At 39.9% G+C, this 20,181-nt stretch overlaps 1 protein-coding gene across 1 annotated transcript in view; it reads left to right on the top strand.

The window, feature by feature from the left end:
- FRK (fyn related Src family tyrosine kinase) overlaps positions 1-20,181 on the top strand; it is a 129,577-nt gene that overhangs the window by 51,654 nt on the left and 57,742 nt on the right. Inside the window, exon 2 of the mRNA XM_051854387.2 lies at positions 16,957-17,078. Coding sequence (XP_051710347.1) covers positions 16,957-17,078 — 122 coding nt within the window. The remainder of the gene's footprint in view (positions 1-16,956; positions 17,079-20,181) is intronic.

Below are 20,181 nucleotides of genomic sequence, written 5' to 3' on the forward strand. Positions count from 1 at the left end.
AAACTGCTGTATGATAAATCTATCATCACTCACTTTTTCAGAAATCTGCTCTTTGGGCCTACCTTAGCTCCCTGTTCTAGGATGTTTATGTGCTGTGACCAAGATCAGGTCTTTTCAAATCAATATTCTAAAATTTCTTTTCTGTGTCACAACTCAGAAGTCAAGAGTTTACTATACTCTGTATTTTTCATTGAGGGTTTTTTTTTTTTTTTTTTTTTTTTTTTTTTTTTTTTGTGGTTTCCAATTAGTTCCAAAGAAGTTAGCAAGGAGTTCTAGCACCTGGGAAGGTTTTTATGGAATGAATTCTTATTCAATAGAAATTTGCTAAATAGTGAGGCAATCATTGACACAGGGCATATTTCAGTTCTTCAAAACTCATATTTGTTTGTAAATAGTATACATATTGTTCAAAAATAATATTTGCATAATGGGTCATTACAGTATATCCCTTTGTGCAGAATTCTGTAAAACAGTAAACATTTTAGCCTAGTTAAAGACATTCATAAATTTAACAAACTGCATTATTTAAAATTGCTCTGATTTGGGTATTAGTTTGGATGTCTCCAAAACGCCTTTGTGTTAAAGTCTTGATCCTCTAGAAATTTTGCTAATGGTTAATGGGATGGTAGAAATCTAATCCAGTTATGGTGTCTGAAGGTGGGCCTTTGAGAAGGAAATTTTTTGGGTAAAGTTGTTGGTATGGGGTTCCCATGAGGCAACTATGATGGCTTTATAAGAAGTGATCACTTAGACTTAGATGACAAATTGTGCCACCTGTATGTCTGCTTCCTGGTTCACTATATGATCCTTTCTCTGCATGCATTCTGCAGTTGCCACCTCCAGCCTCACCAGATAGATGCACAACCAATGGGGCTGCCAGATCTTAGACTGTGAACCTCTAAAACTGTGGACCAAAGTAAACTTACTTCATAAGTGGCTTGTCTTAGGTACTTAGTCATAGTAATGAAATGGAGTGATAAAAGAATACAGCTAGAAGTAACTCAGCCCTTTACCTTTAGCCCAGGACGTGGGATTGTTCTAGACACCAAGAATGTGCATAATTCTGTTGCTATCCCATGCTATGGATAATGGTGTGAGAAGTGTTTTGCTTACGGAGTTGATGTGCTAAAAAAAAATCCCATTTTCAAAGCTCTCGATGTTTGTTCCGCTGAGAATCAAGTCCTGGAGTAGACAGGCCTTTACTGAGCAGACCATTTTAATGAGTGTTGGAGTAAATAGAGGGAGACACAGAATCAAGTTTGGAGTGAAGATTCGATAGAGAACCTTATGCCTATGCATATAAGAGCAAGGAGGAATTTTGTTGTAAAAGCTTGACAAGGAAGAGGAAGAGGTGAGGTGCCTTAGCAACCGGGCAGAACCTCAGAGGAAAAGGTTTTGGGAAATTCCCTCTTCAAGGGAAAGGATATTAAATTTCTATGAACAGAAATTTCTGACACATATTTCAACTTGCTTTCTACTCTGAATTATACTTAAGGCTTTGTTCTTCACAAACCTTGTATGATATTTGAATTGAATTTATAATGTTTTGGATGGGTTGAACATAAGGGAGTGGAGTCCAGTGTGGGAGAATATGGAGCAAAGTGGACCAGAGAGAACAAAGGTTTGGGTTGGGTTATAGCAGAATGATTCAGGACCCAGAAGCAGAACTGAGACAGAGTTTCTTCCTTTCAAAAACATGACTGTGCTTTTGAAAATGTGGCAAAAGTCCCTGCTGCTCTTGGGGACCTACAGCCTCCTGAGCTCCAACTCTGACCCTTTCCTCTTAAATTTTTGTTTATTTTAAAGGCAGACGGAGGCAGAGACAGATACGAAGAAATCTATCTGCTGCTTTATTTCCCACATGCTGTCAATATCATGGACCGGGCCAGGTCTCTCTTTTGCGTCTCCCATGTGGTTGACAGGGACCCAAGTACTTGAGCCATCATTGGCTGCCTCCAAGGGGGTGCATTAACAGGAAGCTGTAGCCAGGAGAGGAGCTAAGACTTGATTCCTGGCCCTCCAATAGATATGGAATGTCAGCATTCCCAGTGAAGACTTAATTTCTTTGCCAAATGCCCACTGCAACAAGCTGGAATTTGAAACCTGAGTCCCTAGAAGGAGTTACTCATTAGGTAGACGTATTGAGGGATGGGGAAGTGGGACCACTACTCTGATTGCCTTTCCCCATACCAGCTGAGGAATGAGGGTGTAATAGACTGTGCAACTGCCACTTCCTCTTAGTCTAAGCAAAAACAAGCAGAAAACTAATTTTTAGATTTTAGAAAAGTCCTACAGCACTGGTAGGGCCTTCCTTTTGTTTCCTGACAAATAGCTTGTTGATACCAAAAACAAAAGGTGTGCTTTTTGGCACTGCTTCCAACTTTCCTTTTGACAAGAGTAAGATGCTTTGTGGATATGTTCAGTTTTTACCATTTCAAAGTCTAGTGGGTGGCACTTACATGGGTTAGTTATAAACAACTTTCAATTATTAATGCTGACATTATTATTTGTAAGTATTAATAATAGTCATGTTTAATGAATATCTGGCACTCAGGTACAAATTATTTAGAGAAAGAGAGAGAGACCCTGTTTACCATTTGGACCTTTAATGGACTCTATGTTTTGCTCTCTGGCTACCTTGGGGGCACCTGCTTCATTGAAATCCCCAAAGAGTAGTAGAACTCAAGCACATCTGTAAACCTGTGATGGCTATAGCTACATCCGTACCCACACCTGCATATATGTGTGAATCTATGCTATTTATGGATTAAGTTTAGATGATAGAGATTTTTGCTTTGCATTCAATATTTGACAGAGAAAGATAATTTCATTTAAACATTTTGATTTTTATATGAATTTAAGAAATTATGAAAAAATCTTTAATTATATCTCATTATAATATAAAATATTATTTCTATTGTATATGTAATTGTTTTTCATAAAATGTTATTCTTATCATTAAACAGATGCCTCCCTTTAAAAAAAAAGATTTATTTATTTGAGAGGCCGAGGTACAGACAAGAGAGAGGGAGGGACAGAGAGAGAGGTCTTCTCTCTGCTGGTTCACTCCCCAAATGGCTGCACTGCAGGAGCTGAGCCTGTTCGAAGTCACAAGCCAGGAGCTTGTTTGGTGTCTCCCATGCAGGTACAGGGGTCCAAGCACTTGGGCCATCTTCTGCTGCTTTCCAGGCCACAGTAGAGAGCTGTATTGGAAGAGGAGCAGCCAGGACACTAACTGGTATCCCTGTGGGCTGCCAGTGCCACAGGCTTAGACTTAGCCCAGTACACGGCAGTGCTGGCCCAATGCTTCCTTTTTTTTTTTTTTTTTTTTTTTTTTTTGGTAAAAGAGCCATAGCTCCCATGATGCTCCCTGGAAAATACTTGTAGCTTCTGGTGCTTTGCATTTCTGTACACATCAGTGATAGAAACCACTGAGGCTAAGGGCATTATTTCTTTCTTTTGTTTAAAGATTTATTTATTTATTTGAAAGTCAGAGTTACACACAGAGAGAAGGAGAGGCAGAGAGAGAGAGAGAGAGAGAGGGAGAGAGAGGTCTTCCATCCGCTGGCTCACTCCCCAATTGGCTGAAACGGCTGGAGCTGCGCCAATCGGTTCTGATCAAGTTCCCTCATCTTTCCCTATAGAAGATTCTTCTTTGTTTCCACCTTCAATATCTCCATCTTTTGAACTTGTACATTACATAAATTTTTAAAGGAAAAGACACATTTTCATGCCATTTAACTGGTAAGCTCAAACTTCAAATTTGATATTCTCTTAAATATTATCTGGACTATCTTCTCCTCCTAACATATTTTTCAAATTTTGCTGATGACCTAAATTTTTCATGAAGTTAGGAATTCTCACTTGAGATTACCTGTGACATCAAAGTCTTGTATTTAATCCTCTTTCTGCCCAGTGTTGTCCACCAGACCAGTTTGTTCACAGATACTTTGTTGGCTTCTTCACCTGCAACACACATGCCCTTGTCCTTTTTATTTTTTAGGGGGGAGGGACTCTTTCGAGTCCTATTCAAAGTGTATAAATATTTTCTTTTTTTTTTAAGATTTATTTATTTTACTTGAAATAGTTACACACAAAGAGAAAGAGAGGCAGAGAGAGAGAGAGTCTGTCTTCCATCCGCTGGTTCACTTCCTAGATGGCTGTAATGGCTGGAGCTACGCTGATCAGAAGCCAGGAGCCAGGAGCTTCCTCTGGGTTTCCCATGCAGGTGTAGGGGCCCAAGGACTTGGCCATCTTCCACTGTTTTCCCAGACCATAGCAGAGAGCTAGATCGGAAGTGGAGCAGCCAGGACTCGAACCGGCACCCATATGGGATGCTGGCACTGCATGTGGCGCCTTTACCTGCTACACCACAGCACCAGTCCCATAAATATTTTCTTTAAAAAAAAAAAATCTTGGGCCGGCGCTGCAGCTCACTAGGCTAATCCTCCGCCTTGCTGTGCCAGCACACCGGGTTCTAGTCCCGGTTGGGGCGCCGGATTCTGTCCCGGTTGCCCCTCTTCCAGGCTAGCTCTCTGCTGTGGCCAGGGAAGGCAGTGGAGGATGGCCCAGGTGCTTGGGCCCTGCACCCCATGGGAGACCAGGAGAAGCACCTGGCTCCTGCCATCGGATCAGCGCGGTGCGCCGGCCGCGGCGGCTATTGGAGGGTGAACCAACGGCAAAGGGCAAAGGAAGACCTTTCTCTCTGTCTCTCTCTCTCACTGTCCACTCTGCCTGTCAAAAAAAAAAAAAAATCTTCTATCTTTTCTATAGCTTATGGTTTATTTATGTAACTATATACCTTTGGCAATTCAATGATCTTTTGTTTGGTTGTTTCATCACTTTCTTTTTGATTTGTTACTCAGTAAAAGTGGTCTTTTATCTCTTTTGATATTCAATATTCTCAAACAAAAATAATATACTTTTGTTTTATCATCTTTTGCCCATATAGTTAGTATAAAAATAATGTTACTGATGCTTTTCAGCCCATAAAGGATATAAAAAGCTATATAATGATTACTTTCTAGGATGCCTTTAAGATGTTTACCATATTTTATTTGGGATAAAACATTTAATGATGCTAAGTGATGACATAGCTCATTGCTGAGTGTTAAAATGATAGGTATGCAGCTAAAACTTAGACACAGCCCTTGCTTTTGTTGGTGTATATTCTAACAGTGCTTACATACATCATATTAGTCATAAAATGTTTTGAATGTCACCTTTGGAATAGGTAAAAAAGAGAACTGATGCTGCCTTTTTGAATTTGTAAGAGAAATCTGGATCCAGGCAATGCAGAGGATGTCTCCAAGTCCAAAGTGTGACATTATTAACTCATTTCTAGTGGGCACATAGAATGACTGCTAGCTGACTAAACTCAACACTTGGTCTTGTTTATTCCATAACATTCCAAAAATAAAGAATAAATTATTTTGTCAAATTAAAAAACACCTTCCGTGCTTTAATTAGTATGGGATGAGATAACATCGTTCATGGGGCCGGCACTGTGGTGCAGCAGGTTAACGCCCTGGCCCGAAGTGCCAACATTGCATATGGGCACCGGTTCTAGTCCCTGCTGCTCCTCTTCCAGTCCAGTTCTCTGCTATGGCCTGGGAAAGCAGTGGAAGATGCTCCAAGTCCTTGGGCCCCTGCACCTACATGGGATACCTGGAAGAAGCTCCTGGCTCCTGACTTCAGATTGGCGCAGCTCTAGCTGTTGAGGCCATCTGGGGAGTGAACCATTGGACGAAAGACCTCTCTCTCTCTGCCTCTCTTCTCTCTGTGTAACTTTGACTTTCAAATAAATAAATCTTTATTTTAAAAAAGAGAATATCATTCATGACACACGGAATTAATATTTTTAAAAATTAAGTGAATTAAGAAGTTCCTTTAGTTTTTCTTTCTTTGTTGAGAAAGGAAATAGTTCATTAGGGAAGATAAGTATATTTTGGAAGTTTGTGTAGGAAACTAGGTAGAATTGTCATTTCAAAAATTAATGCCCCATAGACTCCTTACTAATACTATCACCCAAAAGCTTATTTATATAAACAACATGAATGAACATGTGTTTTTTTGCGAAGTAAGGTATTTCACCAGGCATTATAAGATCAATTTCATTTACTTTATTGGAATGTAAAAAAAGATAGAAATTATTTAATGATTAATGCTATCAACTATAAATCATATCTTCTTACTTATTACAAATATTGTACAAAAACAAAGCAGGTGGATTAAATTCTGCATTTTTATTTCATGTTTGATGATTGGAAGTGTGATTTTATATGTCTACTTTTTTGTTTTTATTTTAAAAGAGAAAGCAATATTAGCTTCCACTTACTTTTGCACAAATAGGAATGGTGTGAAAATGAAACAGTGCCTTGAGATTAAATGTCTATCTGAACTCTGTGGTACTTTTTGTAAACTTTTGTGTGAGGAATTGTATACTTTTGAGTACTAGACTCAGAGAAATGAGTTTAGCTTATAATGAGATTCTTTTAGGTTCAGGTTGTAACCAGATTCTTTAACAAACTGGCACCTGGCCCAGTGAGGAAGCACAAGTTTCATTCACCTTACTTCCTCTCTAAAGAAGTTCCTTCAAAATTCCCCCTTTATGAGGAGTATAAAGGTGAACAGCAGAAACAGAAAAGCTTTATCAAATGACCCGTGCAAGGCGCTTCCTGATTCCTAAGTGACTGCAAGTCCTACCTCAGATGGTAAACTAAAGTGATGTTGTCACTTTATCACATGATTTTTACGTGTGTGGGGTTCTGACATGCTTGTATTTTGAAGGACAGAAGAGTCAGTCTCATTTTTTTATCCTTACATTCATATGCAAATGTTCATTGGGGGAAAGAGAGGGAGGTCAGATTGAAATCTGTCTTCTAAGACTAATTAAGATTAGAAACTTGCTGTAACTGGTCCATAGCAGATAAGGCCTCTCCCATAAGCACTTTACATTGCAAGTTTGTGGCAAGCACAAATAAAAGCTTACATGAAAATACAGGCATTATCTAAGGTTCCGGTGTTCCTTATAAACCAAAGGCCATAAAAAATGCCTACATCAAAATACAATGTATTAATTTTTTTCACCAACAGGTATTTATTTAATGGCTCCAAAGGGCATACAGCTGGTGCTTTGTGCCTGAGATACATGGCGTTATCAAAGTCAGCCCTTGTGCTGAGGAAGTATGCATAAAACATGAACACAAAAATAATCTAAAATCAATGCAAAAATTTAAATTGTGGCACCAGCTTTTGTATGGTACATGTCAAACCAGAGGGTATTCAGTGAATACTGTAGGAATTCTGAGTAGACAAGTTTAAGTAATGTACTGCAAGTAACAATAGGAGTGTGAGTTTAGTTGGAGCACAAAATTGATCTGAGGGAGTAAATGTTGAAGAAATGGCTAATGACTAGATAGTAAAGGGTCTGAAATTCCAGAATAATAAGAGTTTTATGCCATAAGTAAAACCAAACCAATAACATATTTATGAATATGTATTGGTGAGATACACCATTTCATATTTCTAGATAATAAATTTAGGGTGATGGGAATGAGGGAGAGAGGCTGAGAAAATGCATGCAAAACTTGTGGCAACAGTGTCTGGCTCCATATACATGATCAATCAACATAAGATAACAATATTAAAGAGAAGAGATAGTACAATACCCACATAATCCAAGTGGTGGTGATGAGTTAGACAAAGGCAATGGTGGGTGAAGAGGAAAGGAAGGAAAGAGTAACAAACCACAGGTGAGCATCGTTTCCCCTCAGTCATTATCGTGGCAAGTGAGTGGCAAAAGAGAGGCAGGGCTAACTCACTTTGAGCTACTGAGCCTGAGAAGAATGTGTAAAAGGGGAGAGACCCGATTGCCTGAGCGGAAAGGAACTTCCCAGAGGGTTTCCTGGCAATGCTGCTGAAACACAGATGGATGTAGGTGAGCCATATAGGACAACAATAAAGGACAACAATAGACAAGGCAGCCAGGAATCCAAGCCTTTCATTTAGACACAATAAATGTAATTATGAGTGTCCCCTGAAAACTAGAGGTATTTTGCAAATGTGAATGCCACTGATGCCTCTCAAGCCACACTGGCAAGGATGGTATTTGGTTTTCCATTGTAGCATGTGTAAGTTTGATGACAACAGTAATGACATCCCCAGTCTAGCTCTCTCATGGGAGAGCCTTCTCATGTTGCTTCTTCCTTGGGTAATTATGCCAAGTTAATCCATGCACTTTCTGGGAGGATCCAAGTTTATTTGGAGAACTGATTTTAAGAGCTTCTGTTTTTCACAATCTGTCTACAATAGTTGAAGGCCAACTGCTTTCATTTTTAGGGAGACACTAAAAAATATATTGACTTTTGGAAGCCCTAGCCTGCAGTTACTAGGCATGGGGCCTTCGCTTTAAAAGGTATAGAAGGAGAGGATGGCATTTGCCATAGAGGTTAAGAACTTTCTTGGGATTCGTGCATACTGTGTAAGAGTGCCTGTGTTCCAGCGGAGTCTGGGCTTGAACTCAGCTCCTCTTTCCAGCTTTCTACTAGTGCATATCCTGGGAGGCAGTAGGTGATGTCAAATACTTGGGTCCCCGACACCCACATAGGAGAGCAGGATTGAGTGCTCAGGTCCTGGGTTCAGTTTGGCGACAACCTGCTGTTGCAGGCATTTGGGTGGTGAACCAGTAAGAAGATGACGTCACTGAAGAAAAGCTGTGGGGTTCTTGTCTTCATGCAAGAAAGAATTCAGGTGTGAAACAGAGAACAAATAAGGTTTTACTGGGGATAGGGCATCTGTCAGAACAGAAGACTCAGAATGCCCAGTCACTCGGACTGGGGGAAAGGCAAGGTTACTTAGTTGAATGGGTAGAATACACCTGGGCAGGCCAGGCGGGCAGCTCAGCAGAGAGCAGAGAGCTGAGCATGCAGTCTTTGTTTAGACTTCCAGTTTTTAAAGGAGTCTCTTTACTCCCTCCCCCTTCTCCTCCAGGAAAAAAGGGTTTGTGGAGAGTAAATTAGCAAATTCCTCCCCAGGTTTTCTGGCACCTGGTGGAGCTGGGCAGAAGGGCTTCTCCTAGGGCGACTGTGAGGGTTTTATTGCCCCATGTTATCAGGTCAAGTAATTGCCCCATGTTATCAGGTCAAGTAACTCATTTGTCCTGAGGAGAGAGATTCTCTTGGGAACTTTCCTTGGGGGAAAGGCCAGGGCCATCAGGAAGGTTATCAGGGTCTGGGCAGGACTTTGAAATGCAAAATGCTAGGCTTTGGCGGATGTACCAGTTTCTTCAGGCCCCTCTCACAGACATAGGCTAATTTCTAACTTCCTACCTAACAAGATAGGAAAGCTGCGTGCCTTTCAAATAAATAAAAATAACTTAAAGAAATGCTCGTACAATAAATCAAGCCCATTTAAAAAGTGTAGGAGGAAATTATCTGCATCATACTGGAATTATGAATGACCTAGGGTTGTTCTTTGTGCCAGTTATTGAGGGAAAATACAGCTCTAGTAAGATAAAGAGACAAAATGTTAATGGAGGTACCACATGTATTTACATAATGATTTCTTATTGATATTTAAAGTACTGAAATGTTGAAATCCAGTAACATTGCATTAATTCTGTTTTTGTAAAAGGCACACTTTGTCCTCCAGTTAATCATATGACAGCCTTTGTTAGCCTTTTGGAGTAGAAGAATGGCCTACTGCCACCTGGTGGCAGCACGTCCTAATCAAGAATGGCAGGGAGAACAGAAAGTCACTTGAGACAAAATTTTCAATCCAAATACAGAGAAATAAAATCATGTACAGATATTCACTCATTGTGACTTCTAATCCATCATGTCTAAAATCAAATTTATTTTTTCCTTCAATTCGTTCTCTTAAAATAGACACTGTTTATTGAGCATGAATGTACCCGGACATCAAGCTCTTTACAAATGTTATTTTCCTTAAACTCGAGACAAAGCTGCAGAGTAGTTATTATTATTCTCACAAGTGAGGAAACCAAAAAGCAAATGAGGAAATTGAGGCACAGAGAGGTTAAAACAACCCCAAGGAGGTGCTATAGCTCTTAGCTGTTTTTCTACTCTACCTGCTAATGTGCTGTGGGGCCCATAGCCCTTCAGTCATATGGATTTGAAAGCCTTGGGTCTTGTTCCTTTTGTTTCACTGCTCACCCATAATAACTTGTCTTCTGTTGCTTTGGGATTTTTCTCATGTCTGGTAATTCTAACTTAAAAAGTTTCCAAACAACATGTAAATTTTTATAGCATATTTCTTGATTTTTTTTGTTTCATACTTAAATTTTTTTTGACAGGCAGAGTGAACAGTGAGAGAGAGACAGAGAGAAAGGTCTTCCTTTACCGTTGGTTCACCCTCCAATGGCCGCTGTGTGGCCGGCACACCCCGCTGATCCGAAGCCAGGAGCCAGGTACTTCTCCTGGTCTCCCATGGGGTGCAGGGCCCAAGCACTTGGGCCATCCTCCACTGCACTCCTGGGCCACAGCAGAGAGCTGACCTGGAAGAGGGGCAACCGGGACAGAATCCGGCGCCCTGACCAGGACTAGAACCCTGGGTGCCGGCGCTGCAGGTGGAGGATTAGCCTAGTGAGCCACGGCGCCGGCCTCATACTTAAATTTTAAAGTGATTTACAACCATATATTATTGTAAACATACAAATTATAGAGAAAAATTCAGAGTAAAAAGGAAAAACGCTTTGTCATCACTCTGATCATCCCTCACTAACCTCTAGAGAAGTGAGCATGTAGAATTTTTGGCTTGTTGGCTTTTAATTAAAATATAAATAGAACTATAATATTCTTATTAGTCTCAAATTTACCTTTTTTCACCTGACAATGTCTTAGAGATGTTCTGTGCTAGTACCAGAGGATTTGTACACAGTAGACACGTGATAAATATTTGCAAAGCAGATTTTAGACTTGTCACATGTTCTTTCATCCCAAACAGGCATTAGATTTTTTGATCTGTTTTCATCTAATTGAAGCATTTCTTTTCTCAGATTACCCTGGGTTTCTTCTCCTTCTTGGTTACTTTTAATCAAGGTTACTTTTAACTAAGATGTCTTTCGTAACATGATATGACAAAGCAATAAACATTATTTTTTCTAAATATCAATAAAATGTGTGTGTGCTTTGTGTTGGGGTCATTTTACTGGTTAATGCTAAATGCTAACTTATTCTCAGCTCTCTTGTATAAATTTCTAATTTCTGAAACTTCAGCGTGCATCAGATTCATCTCAGGGCTTATCACAATTCAGATTGCTGGGCCACCCCCTCCAGAGATTCTACTTCAGGAAGTCAAGAGAGACCCAAGAATTTCTGTTTCTATGAAGTTTTTTTTGATGCTGCTGCTCTAGGGACTGTACTTTGAGGATCTCTGAGCAGTATGTTACTCATATGAAGCTCAGAGATCCTCAAAGTACCAGCTGAATGTCTGGATCCCTTCTTGGCATTCACAGTACTACACACAAGAATTTGAAGACAGGTTTGAAAATGGCTGTGGTCGATGTTGGCACGTTGGTGTGGTAGGCTAAGTCTCTGCCCTGTGGAACTGGCATCCCATATGGGCTCCAGTTGGTGTCCTGGCTGTTCTACTTCCAATCCTCTCTGCTTGTGGCCTGGGAAAGCAGTGGAAGAATGGCCTAAGTGCTTGGGCACCTGCCCCGACATGGGAGACCCAATAGAAGCTCCTGGCTCCTTGCTTTTGCAAATACTGGGGAGTCAATCAGGGGGTGGAAGACCATCTCTCTCTCTGTCTCTCCCTCTCTGTAGCTCTACCTCTCAAATAAGTAAATGAATCTTTAAAAGAGAGAGAGAGAATAGGAAATGGCTGTGGTGGACAAATAGGCCTGGGTTGTTGGTGCTGTTCCGGAATGGGAGCAGTAGGGATACTTAAAAGGCAGAACTGGTGACAATGACAGTATTGCCAAGAACTCAGACTTCACATTAAGGAAAAATTTTCACATGTGCACAGGGTGGAACGAGCTGTTGTTTACCCATTAGTGTCTACAGCAGCACCTGCTCTAGAGATTGCAATCTATAGCAGTTGCATCATCTTTGAGTATGAATGATGGTATTTTAATGCTTCTATGTTCAGAAAAAAACTTTTTCTTTCTATTTTCACTTCCTGGTAGGAGCTCAGTCAACTAAAATTCCAGGTATTCAGTGAGGTGATACATTCCTTTAAATATTTATATCCATTTCATCATTAGAATAGATTCAGGACTGGTGTTATTTGCCTGGTAAAATCATTTCAACAGTGTATTAAGCAAAAATTCAAAATTGTTGAGACATAAAAGGATTAAAAAAACTATAGGGACTGCTGTTATATATTTCTGTTAGCCGTCACAAAGCACATCGAACACCAGAGTAAGGGAAAGAGTTTATTGGGGGAAAAGCCAGCAGACTGGTGGGGAGGGATGAAGAAGGATAAGAGAGAGAAATAGAGTATAAGAGAGAGAGAGACAGAGGAGAGTAGCTAGTGAGGAGAGAAGATAGAGCAGAGAGAAGAGAGACTAGAGGAGCCAAGAGAGCAGGAGAGAAGAGCCAAGAGAGAGGAGCCAAGAGAGAGGAGCCAAGAGAGCCACTTGTTCAGGAGCAGGCCCTTTTTAAAACTTTGCCTGAGGGTGGGCAGGGAAGCAGGAGCAGCAAATCCCGTTAGGATGGGGGTGGAGCTTGACAACAGTGGTTGGGCCATTGCTTTCAGCAATGGCGGTGGGAACCAGGGCATAGGATGTAAATCAGGGTGTAGATCGCGCCATAGATAAAACTGCACCAGTTTCCTAACAGCTGGTGCTGTGGTGCAACAGGTTAAGTCAACTGCAGTGCTAGCATCCCATATGGGCACCAGTTTGTGATCTAGCTTCTGCACTTCCAATCCAGCTTTCTGCTATGGCCTGGGAAAGCAGTGAAAGTTGGCCCAAGTCCATGGGCCCCTGCACCTGTGTATTAGACCTGGAAGAAACTCCTGGCTCCTGGCTTCGTCATGGCCCAGCTCCAGCCATTGCAGCCATATGGGGAGTGAACCAGTGGTTGGAAGATCTTTCTCTCTCTCTCTCTCTTTCCCTCCCTCCCTCCTTCCCTCCTCTTTCTGTAATCTGCTTTTAAAGTAAATAAATAAAATATTTTAAAAAACTATAGGGTTCCTACATAAATGTAATAAAATTGATTTACCTTCAACCACTTGATTTGGAAGAGGAAATACATAATTTACAGACTTGATTATCCAAAAGAGAAATGTAACATATGTATGTGAACTTATATAATGCAGTGTTTATTCTTGAGAATAATGAGAAATAGGACATATAATAATTCTAGAATTTTCTTGATAATTTGTAATTCTTGTAAAAGTTTACATGTTTATATTTGCTTAATGGTAACAGCATTAAAAAGAAAAAAATTATTTATGTGAAAGGCAGAGAGATAGAAAGAGAGGGAGAGAGAGATCTATCTGCTTGTTCACTCCTTAAATAGCTGCAATGATTGGGGCAGAACTGAGCTAAATCCAGTAGCCAGGAACTTCATCCAGGTCTCCCATGTGCTTGGTAGGGACCCAAGTACATGGATCATCCTCCTTCCCCCTTTCTCAGGCACATTAGTAGGAAGCTTGATCAGAAGTGGAACAGCCAGGACTTGAATCTTCCTGGTGATATGGGATGCAGCAGCTTAATATAATGTGCCACATTGCCAGCCCCACATCATCATTTATTGAATAATTCATCTTTTCATCACTATTTTTTCATCACTAATTTGCTTGATTGAGCCAGTTTTAGTCTTTTTTAATTATTATTATTGTCTAATTATTCTATTGTCTTATTTCTGCAACAGTTGAAGACATGCATTCCTTTTCCTCCTGTGTATTAATTATATGTCACTTCAGAATGTTTCTATGCCTTTCATAGTTTCACTTCAACAAACAGTAGTCAACGGACATCCGTTTGACTCCTGGTATTGCATTAGGGTGGTAGTTATTAATGTAGTCAAGCATTTGTTTCCAGTTTTCTATCTTCTGGGAAATGGTGGGTTTGCACTTCTTGCTTTCTTTGCATTTAAGCCTGACTGCAATTTATTTGCCAATGGGTTCATTTCTGAGTAGAAGCTTCAATAGAATCTCTAGAACCAGCCTGTGATTTGCCCTATTTTTCAATCCTGGCTTGGCAATCATGGAACATGAACATAGAAACCCCATGAGTGAACACACATGGAACAGAGTTTAGTAGACACACAGATGAGTAAAAAAAACAGCTTTGTTATCTTAAACCACTAAGACATTTGGAGTTTTCATTGTCCCAAGATGACCTGTAATATCCTGTCAGATAAAGATGAAGAGATCTGAGGCCAGCCTTGTGGTGCAGCAAGTTAAGCCATGCTTGTTATGTCTGCATCCCATATTGGAATTCCAGTTCAGTCCTGGATGCTCCAGTTCTGATCCAACTTCCTGCTGATGCCCAAAGGAATGCAGTGGATGATGACCCAAATACCTGGAACTGCCACCCATGTGAGAGATATGGGTGGAGTTCTGGGCTCCCAGCTTTGGACTGGACTAAACCTGGCTATTTGGGGAGTGAACTAGTGGATTGAAGATCCCTCTGTTTTTCTCTCCCTTTTTCTGCCACTTTGCCTTTCAAATAAGTAAAAAAAAAGGTAAACTTTTTTTTAAAGATTTATTTTATTTATTTGAAAGACAGAGTTACAGAGAGAGGGAGAGACAGATAGAGAGGTCTTCCATCCGCTGGTTCACTCCCCAGATGGCCACAGCGGCCGGAGCTGCGCCAATCCAAAGCCAGGAGCCAGGAGCTTCTTCCAGGTCTCCCACATGGGTGCAGGGGCCCAAGGACTTGGGCCATCTACTGTCTTCCCAGGCAATAGCAGAGAGCTGGATCCGAAGAGGAGCAGCCAGGACTAGAACCAGTGCCCATATGGGATGCCGGTGCTTCAGGCCAGGGCTTTAAGCGCCAGCCAAGGTAAACTTTTTAAAAAAGGTAATTTGTATAATTTACAGTTTGATATTTATTATTTTTTATTTTTTGGAAGGCAATATTTAATTGTAGTATCTCTTTCATTTAAATTCTTTCCCCCAACCTCCTGCCAGCCTTAATACACTCAAATTTTCCAATATCCATCATCTGTATGAGCATAAAAGTTATGTAATATAGTATTTATTTTTGGAATAATGAGAATTAGAACATTAACTTGTTAGACCAATTTTAATTCTTATGAAGATTTATACATTTGTATTTTGATCAAATACTTTAATTTTAATCAGTGTACTTTGATAAATCAAATTTAGGCTAACTTTTGATAACGTGTATTTCCTCTCCTAGACTGTATTTCTTCCCTCAAGCCCATATTTTTCTCTCTTGAGGTGTTTATATATACATATATATATGCTTTATTTTATTTATTTGAAAGGCAGAAATATATATAGAGAGAGGGACAGAGAGAGAAAGAGAGGTCTTCCATCTGCAAATGACTTCAATGGCTGGGCTGGCCAGGCTGAAGCCAGGAGTTTCTTCCAGGTCTCCCATGTGAATGCAGGGGCCCAAATACTTGGACCATATTCTGCTGCTTTCCCAGGCACATTAGCAGGGAGCTGGATCAGAATTGGAGCAGCCAGGACTCGAACTGGCATCCTCATGGGATGCTGGTGCTGTAGGTGGTGGCTTAACCCAATATACTACAGTGCCAACCCCAAGATGTTTATAGTTTTAAAGATGATACTTGAAAACTCAATGTTTCACCTAAGTCCTGTAATGATAATGATTATTTTTATGGCCTTAGAGTGAGGGATCACTTGTGAAAAGAAGTTCTAAGCTGTTGCTTATTAGATCACATTGGTTCCTGCTTGATACATATTTTAGACTAGCTGTGATATTGAGAATTCATAATTCTAGGTTGATGTTGACCACGTTCACAAACTTGTGTGTTAATTTATGGAATGGTGAGGTTAGCAGGATGAAGACAAGAGGTAGAGGTGGTACTATAAAAATATTTCCTGGGCAGAACTATTATTTTGATGTAATCTCTTTATGGGTTACAGTTTTTTTTTTTATATTAATAAATCCCTTCTGGCCGGCGCCGTGGCTCACTAGGCTAATCCTCTGCCTGTGGCGCCGGCACCCCAGGTTCTAGTCCTGGTTGGGGTGCTGGATTCTGTCCCGGTGGCTCCTCTTCCAGTCCAGCTCTCTGCTGTGGCCCGGGAAGGAAGTGGAGGATGGCCCAAATCTTTGGGTCCTGCACCCGCATGGGAGACCAGGAGGAAGCACCTGGTTCCTGGCTTTGGATTGGCACAGCACACTGGCTGAAGCAGCCATTTGGGGGGTGAACCAATGGAAGGAAGACCTTTCTCTCTCTCTCTCTCTCTCTCACTGTCTAACTGCCTGTCCCAAAAATAAAGAAAAAAAAATCCCTTCTAAACATGCAAAGTCATAGCACAGTATGCTGGTTGCTCAGTGTTGGAGGCAGCAGAAGAAATTAATGTCTGGAGAACTAGATTTTAAGAATTCACACTTAAATGTGGAATGCACGAATTATTTGATTGGAATATTTGCCTGCTAATGCCTAGAAAGTATTAGGTGAGGCAGCAGACAATGTGATGGTAATGATGAGAAGTTTTAGAGACTGCAATATGGCAGGCTTGTCCTGGGCTTTGATTTTGATGAAGAAGGGACAGATCTCTCAAATAGAATGCAGAGGTGAGAAGGGATGGATAGTGGGCACCAGCCAGATTCCTGCCTTGTACCTTACTTTTATGAATCCTGGTGTGGGTTTCAGATTCCTACAAATCATCTCTAATGTCAAAAGCTTATTTGCATCTTAAGATGTTTCATTAAAAGTTATTAAAACTCTCTGATGTTAGAATACTTTCTTGCCAAGCTCCTTTCTTCTTAAAGAATGACTGTTGATTGGTTAATTAAAGTTTACATGTCTTTCTTTTTAGGTGGTTTTTTGGAGCAATCAAAAGAGCAGATGCAGAGAAACAACTAAAATATTCAGAAAATAAGACGGGTGCCTTTCTAATCAGAGAAAGTGAAAGTCAGAAAGGAGAATTCTCCCTTTCAGGTATGGCCATTGTTTCATTTGTTTCAAGTGGCTGTTTGAGAGTTTGTAGTCATGAACTTGTTAGGTGAACATGGGCATGCTAATTTAAAATTTTCCTTATTTCTTGACAATAGCACTGAAATTAGATCTAATGAACTACTCAGAAGTAATATAAAAATTAGCCAAAAATTGTCTATCTCTGACTAGCAGTCTCTATAAACAATTTAAATTATATGCATTCTAGGTATGAAATGAAAAACATATGGATATGGCTATATTTTCTTACTTTTGTATTATCTAGGATCTTTGTAGGGAGATTAGAAGCAAGAAACAAAACTACGTTTTTGTCAGGATTGATCTTGCAGCAATACAATTTTTTTTTCTTTTGCATTTCACTTGTCTTTGATAAATTGGAAGTGTGTTGAAATACAACATGCTAGTGCGTTTAGTTAACCCTGTGACTTGTACACTTTGGTCAAGTGTCATTTTTCAGATAAAGGTCAAGTACATGTGTACATTGCCCTGGAAAAAAAGAAGCACAGGGGACCTGAGAAACATCTTTAAGAGTTACAGGTGCTGTCTTTTACAACAAATTGGATGCAACTGGAGACCAATATGCTGAGTGAATAAACCGGACCCCAAAAGACAAATATCATATGTTTCCTATGATAGGTTGTAGCCAACAGATAGAGTACAAAAAACTCTTAATGTATGTTGAACTGAACTGATATCTTGTGATTTGATTGTTGTCTGTTACCCTTGTCTATATCCCTGTGGAACAGTGGTCGATCTACCTTTTACTTGTAAAGCTCTTTGTTTAGATGAGTGTTGAGCCTCTGATTGTTGAGCCTCTGATTATAAAGTAAATTGAAAGTATGTTATTGCAAAAATATTAGAAGAAAGGAAAGGAAGGTGGTGCGGGGAAGTATCATTGTATTCTTGGAAATTCTATGAAATTCATAAAATCTGTTCTTTATATGTTAATAAATTAAAAAGTAACAATAAAAAGAAAGAGTTACAGGTGCTCACATGTATGCCTTTGCTTTCAGAAATCTCTGATATTAGGAATATATATTGCAGCATTACAAACAGTCTTTCTTAAACACTATGGCAGTCGTATGGGACTCTCTTCTTGCCCTGTTCTGGTCTCTGTATTGTCTCTGCCTGTCATTTGTGTTTCCATCCCCTTTGAGCATGTATTCTGTTTTTCCAACTGGTTGTGAAACTTATGGGGCAAGAGACTACTTCTCTTTATTCCTGTTGTCCTGCAATAAATGTTTACTAAACATGATGCCTGTGTACCTCTTTATAACTGTGTGGCTAACTAAGCCAGATGTCTGGGCAGCCTGCATGGTATCACACTGAAGCAGGTCCTGAGCCCACCTGGACTGAGATCTCTTTACTATTTATTTATTTATTTGACGAGCATAGAGATAGAGACACAGAAAGAGAGAGACAGATGAGAGATCTTCCCTATGCTGGTTCACCTCCTAGAGTCCCACAATGGCCAGGGATAGACCAGGCCAAAGGCAAGAGCCTGGAACTCTATCTTGGTCATCTACAGGGTGGCAGGGACTCAAGTACTTGAGCCATCACTTGCTGCCTTGCAGGGTATATATTGCCAGGAAGATGGAATTGGATGCAGAGCTGAGACCTGAACCCAGGCATCTGATATGGGATACAGGAGTCCCAAGAGGGTGTCCCAAGTGTCAGTGTCTTAACCACTATGTGAAATGCATAATCCATAATGGAAAATTTGACCTAACCTGAATTCTAGCCATGCTGTGTAGATTTAACATACATTTTTCTTTTGTATACTTGGTGGTCTGAAATATCAGGAAGGTTGGATTGGAGTTGAAAATAATTAAGGGCAATGGTATCTAGGATATCACTTTCTGAAGATGCTTTTTTTTTAAGGTTTATTTTATTTTTATTTGAGAAATGGACAGATAGAGACAGAGAGAACTCCTCTTTCTGCTGGTTCACTCCCCAAATGACCTCAATGGCTGGTGTTGGGCTAGGCTGGATCCAGGAGCTTCCTCCAGGTCTCCCATCTTTGGGCAGGGACCCAAGCACTTGGGCTGTCCTCTGCTGCTCTCCCTGGCACATTAGCAGGGAGCTGGATCAGAAGTGGAACAGCCAGGGCCCATATGGGTTGCCAGCACTCAGGCGGCAGCTTTACACACTACACCACAATGCCGGCCCCTAAAGATGTGATTTTAAATATTGAAATACCTTTCCTGTCAGGATTGCCTTGTTTCACCTGTAAGTATATTTATTAAAAATATACACATAGTCACACTAAACACAAAAAAATTGAGATAATCTTATAAATAATGAAATATGTATTCAGCTGTGTATATACCAATATGTGTTATATGTGGTGTGTGTGTGTGTGCCTATATGTGTAATATGGATACCAGCTTTTTTTAAAAAAATTTTTTTGTCTTGCAGTATCCTGTGAACTTTTTGCATCTCTTTGAATGTTCTTCTACACTGTTATTTTTAAAAGCCACATAACTTTCCACTGAATGGATGTGTTATCATACAGTTGACTTATTTTGTATTTTATACATTTTCATTATTGTCAGCTATTTTGCTGTAATAAAGTGTTATACAGTGGATAGCCTTATAAATAAATATTTAAAGATTTTCATAAGAATATTGTTTTCAGAGGAAGAAAATTGAATCTTTTTGAAATTTCTATGCTTAATAATAAGAGCTCTGAGAGAATTTCTTGTTTAAATGCATCCGTATTTGTTTATTTGCCTCAGCCAATATTTATATAATGAATTAGGTGGTAGTTATTTAGCCAAAAGCTGGATTAAGTGTTTTTTATTAATTTTAAAAATATAGAAGAGCAATATTTCTGTGAGGAAAACAAACTAAAAGTAAAATTACCTGAGTCATATCTTTGAATAATACTCAGGCTACAGTGACTGCTCAAAACACTCTCTAAGTAGAATATTATGGAACAAAACAGCTTTACAGGCTTAAAACAAAATCACCAGGATATTGGCTGCTATGTGCTGTGAATACTCTAGAGCTTGCTTATGGATTTAGGAAGCTTTGTAGGTCTTGCTTGGAGAACAGCATATCATTATAGACTCTTTTTCAATGAAGT

Source organism: Oryctolagus cuniculus, chromosome 5 (assembly GCF_964237555.1).
Source record: "Oryctolagus cuniculus chromosome 5, mOryCun1.1, whole genome shotgun sequence".
Lineage (NCBI taxonomy): Eukaryota > Metazoa > Chordata > Mammalia > Lagomorpha > Leporidae > Oryctolagus > Oryctolagus cuniculus.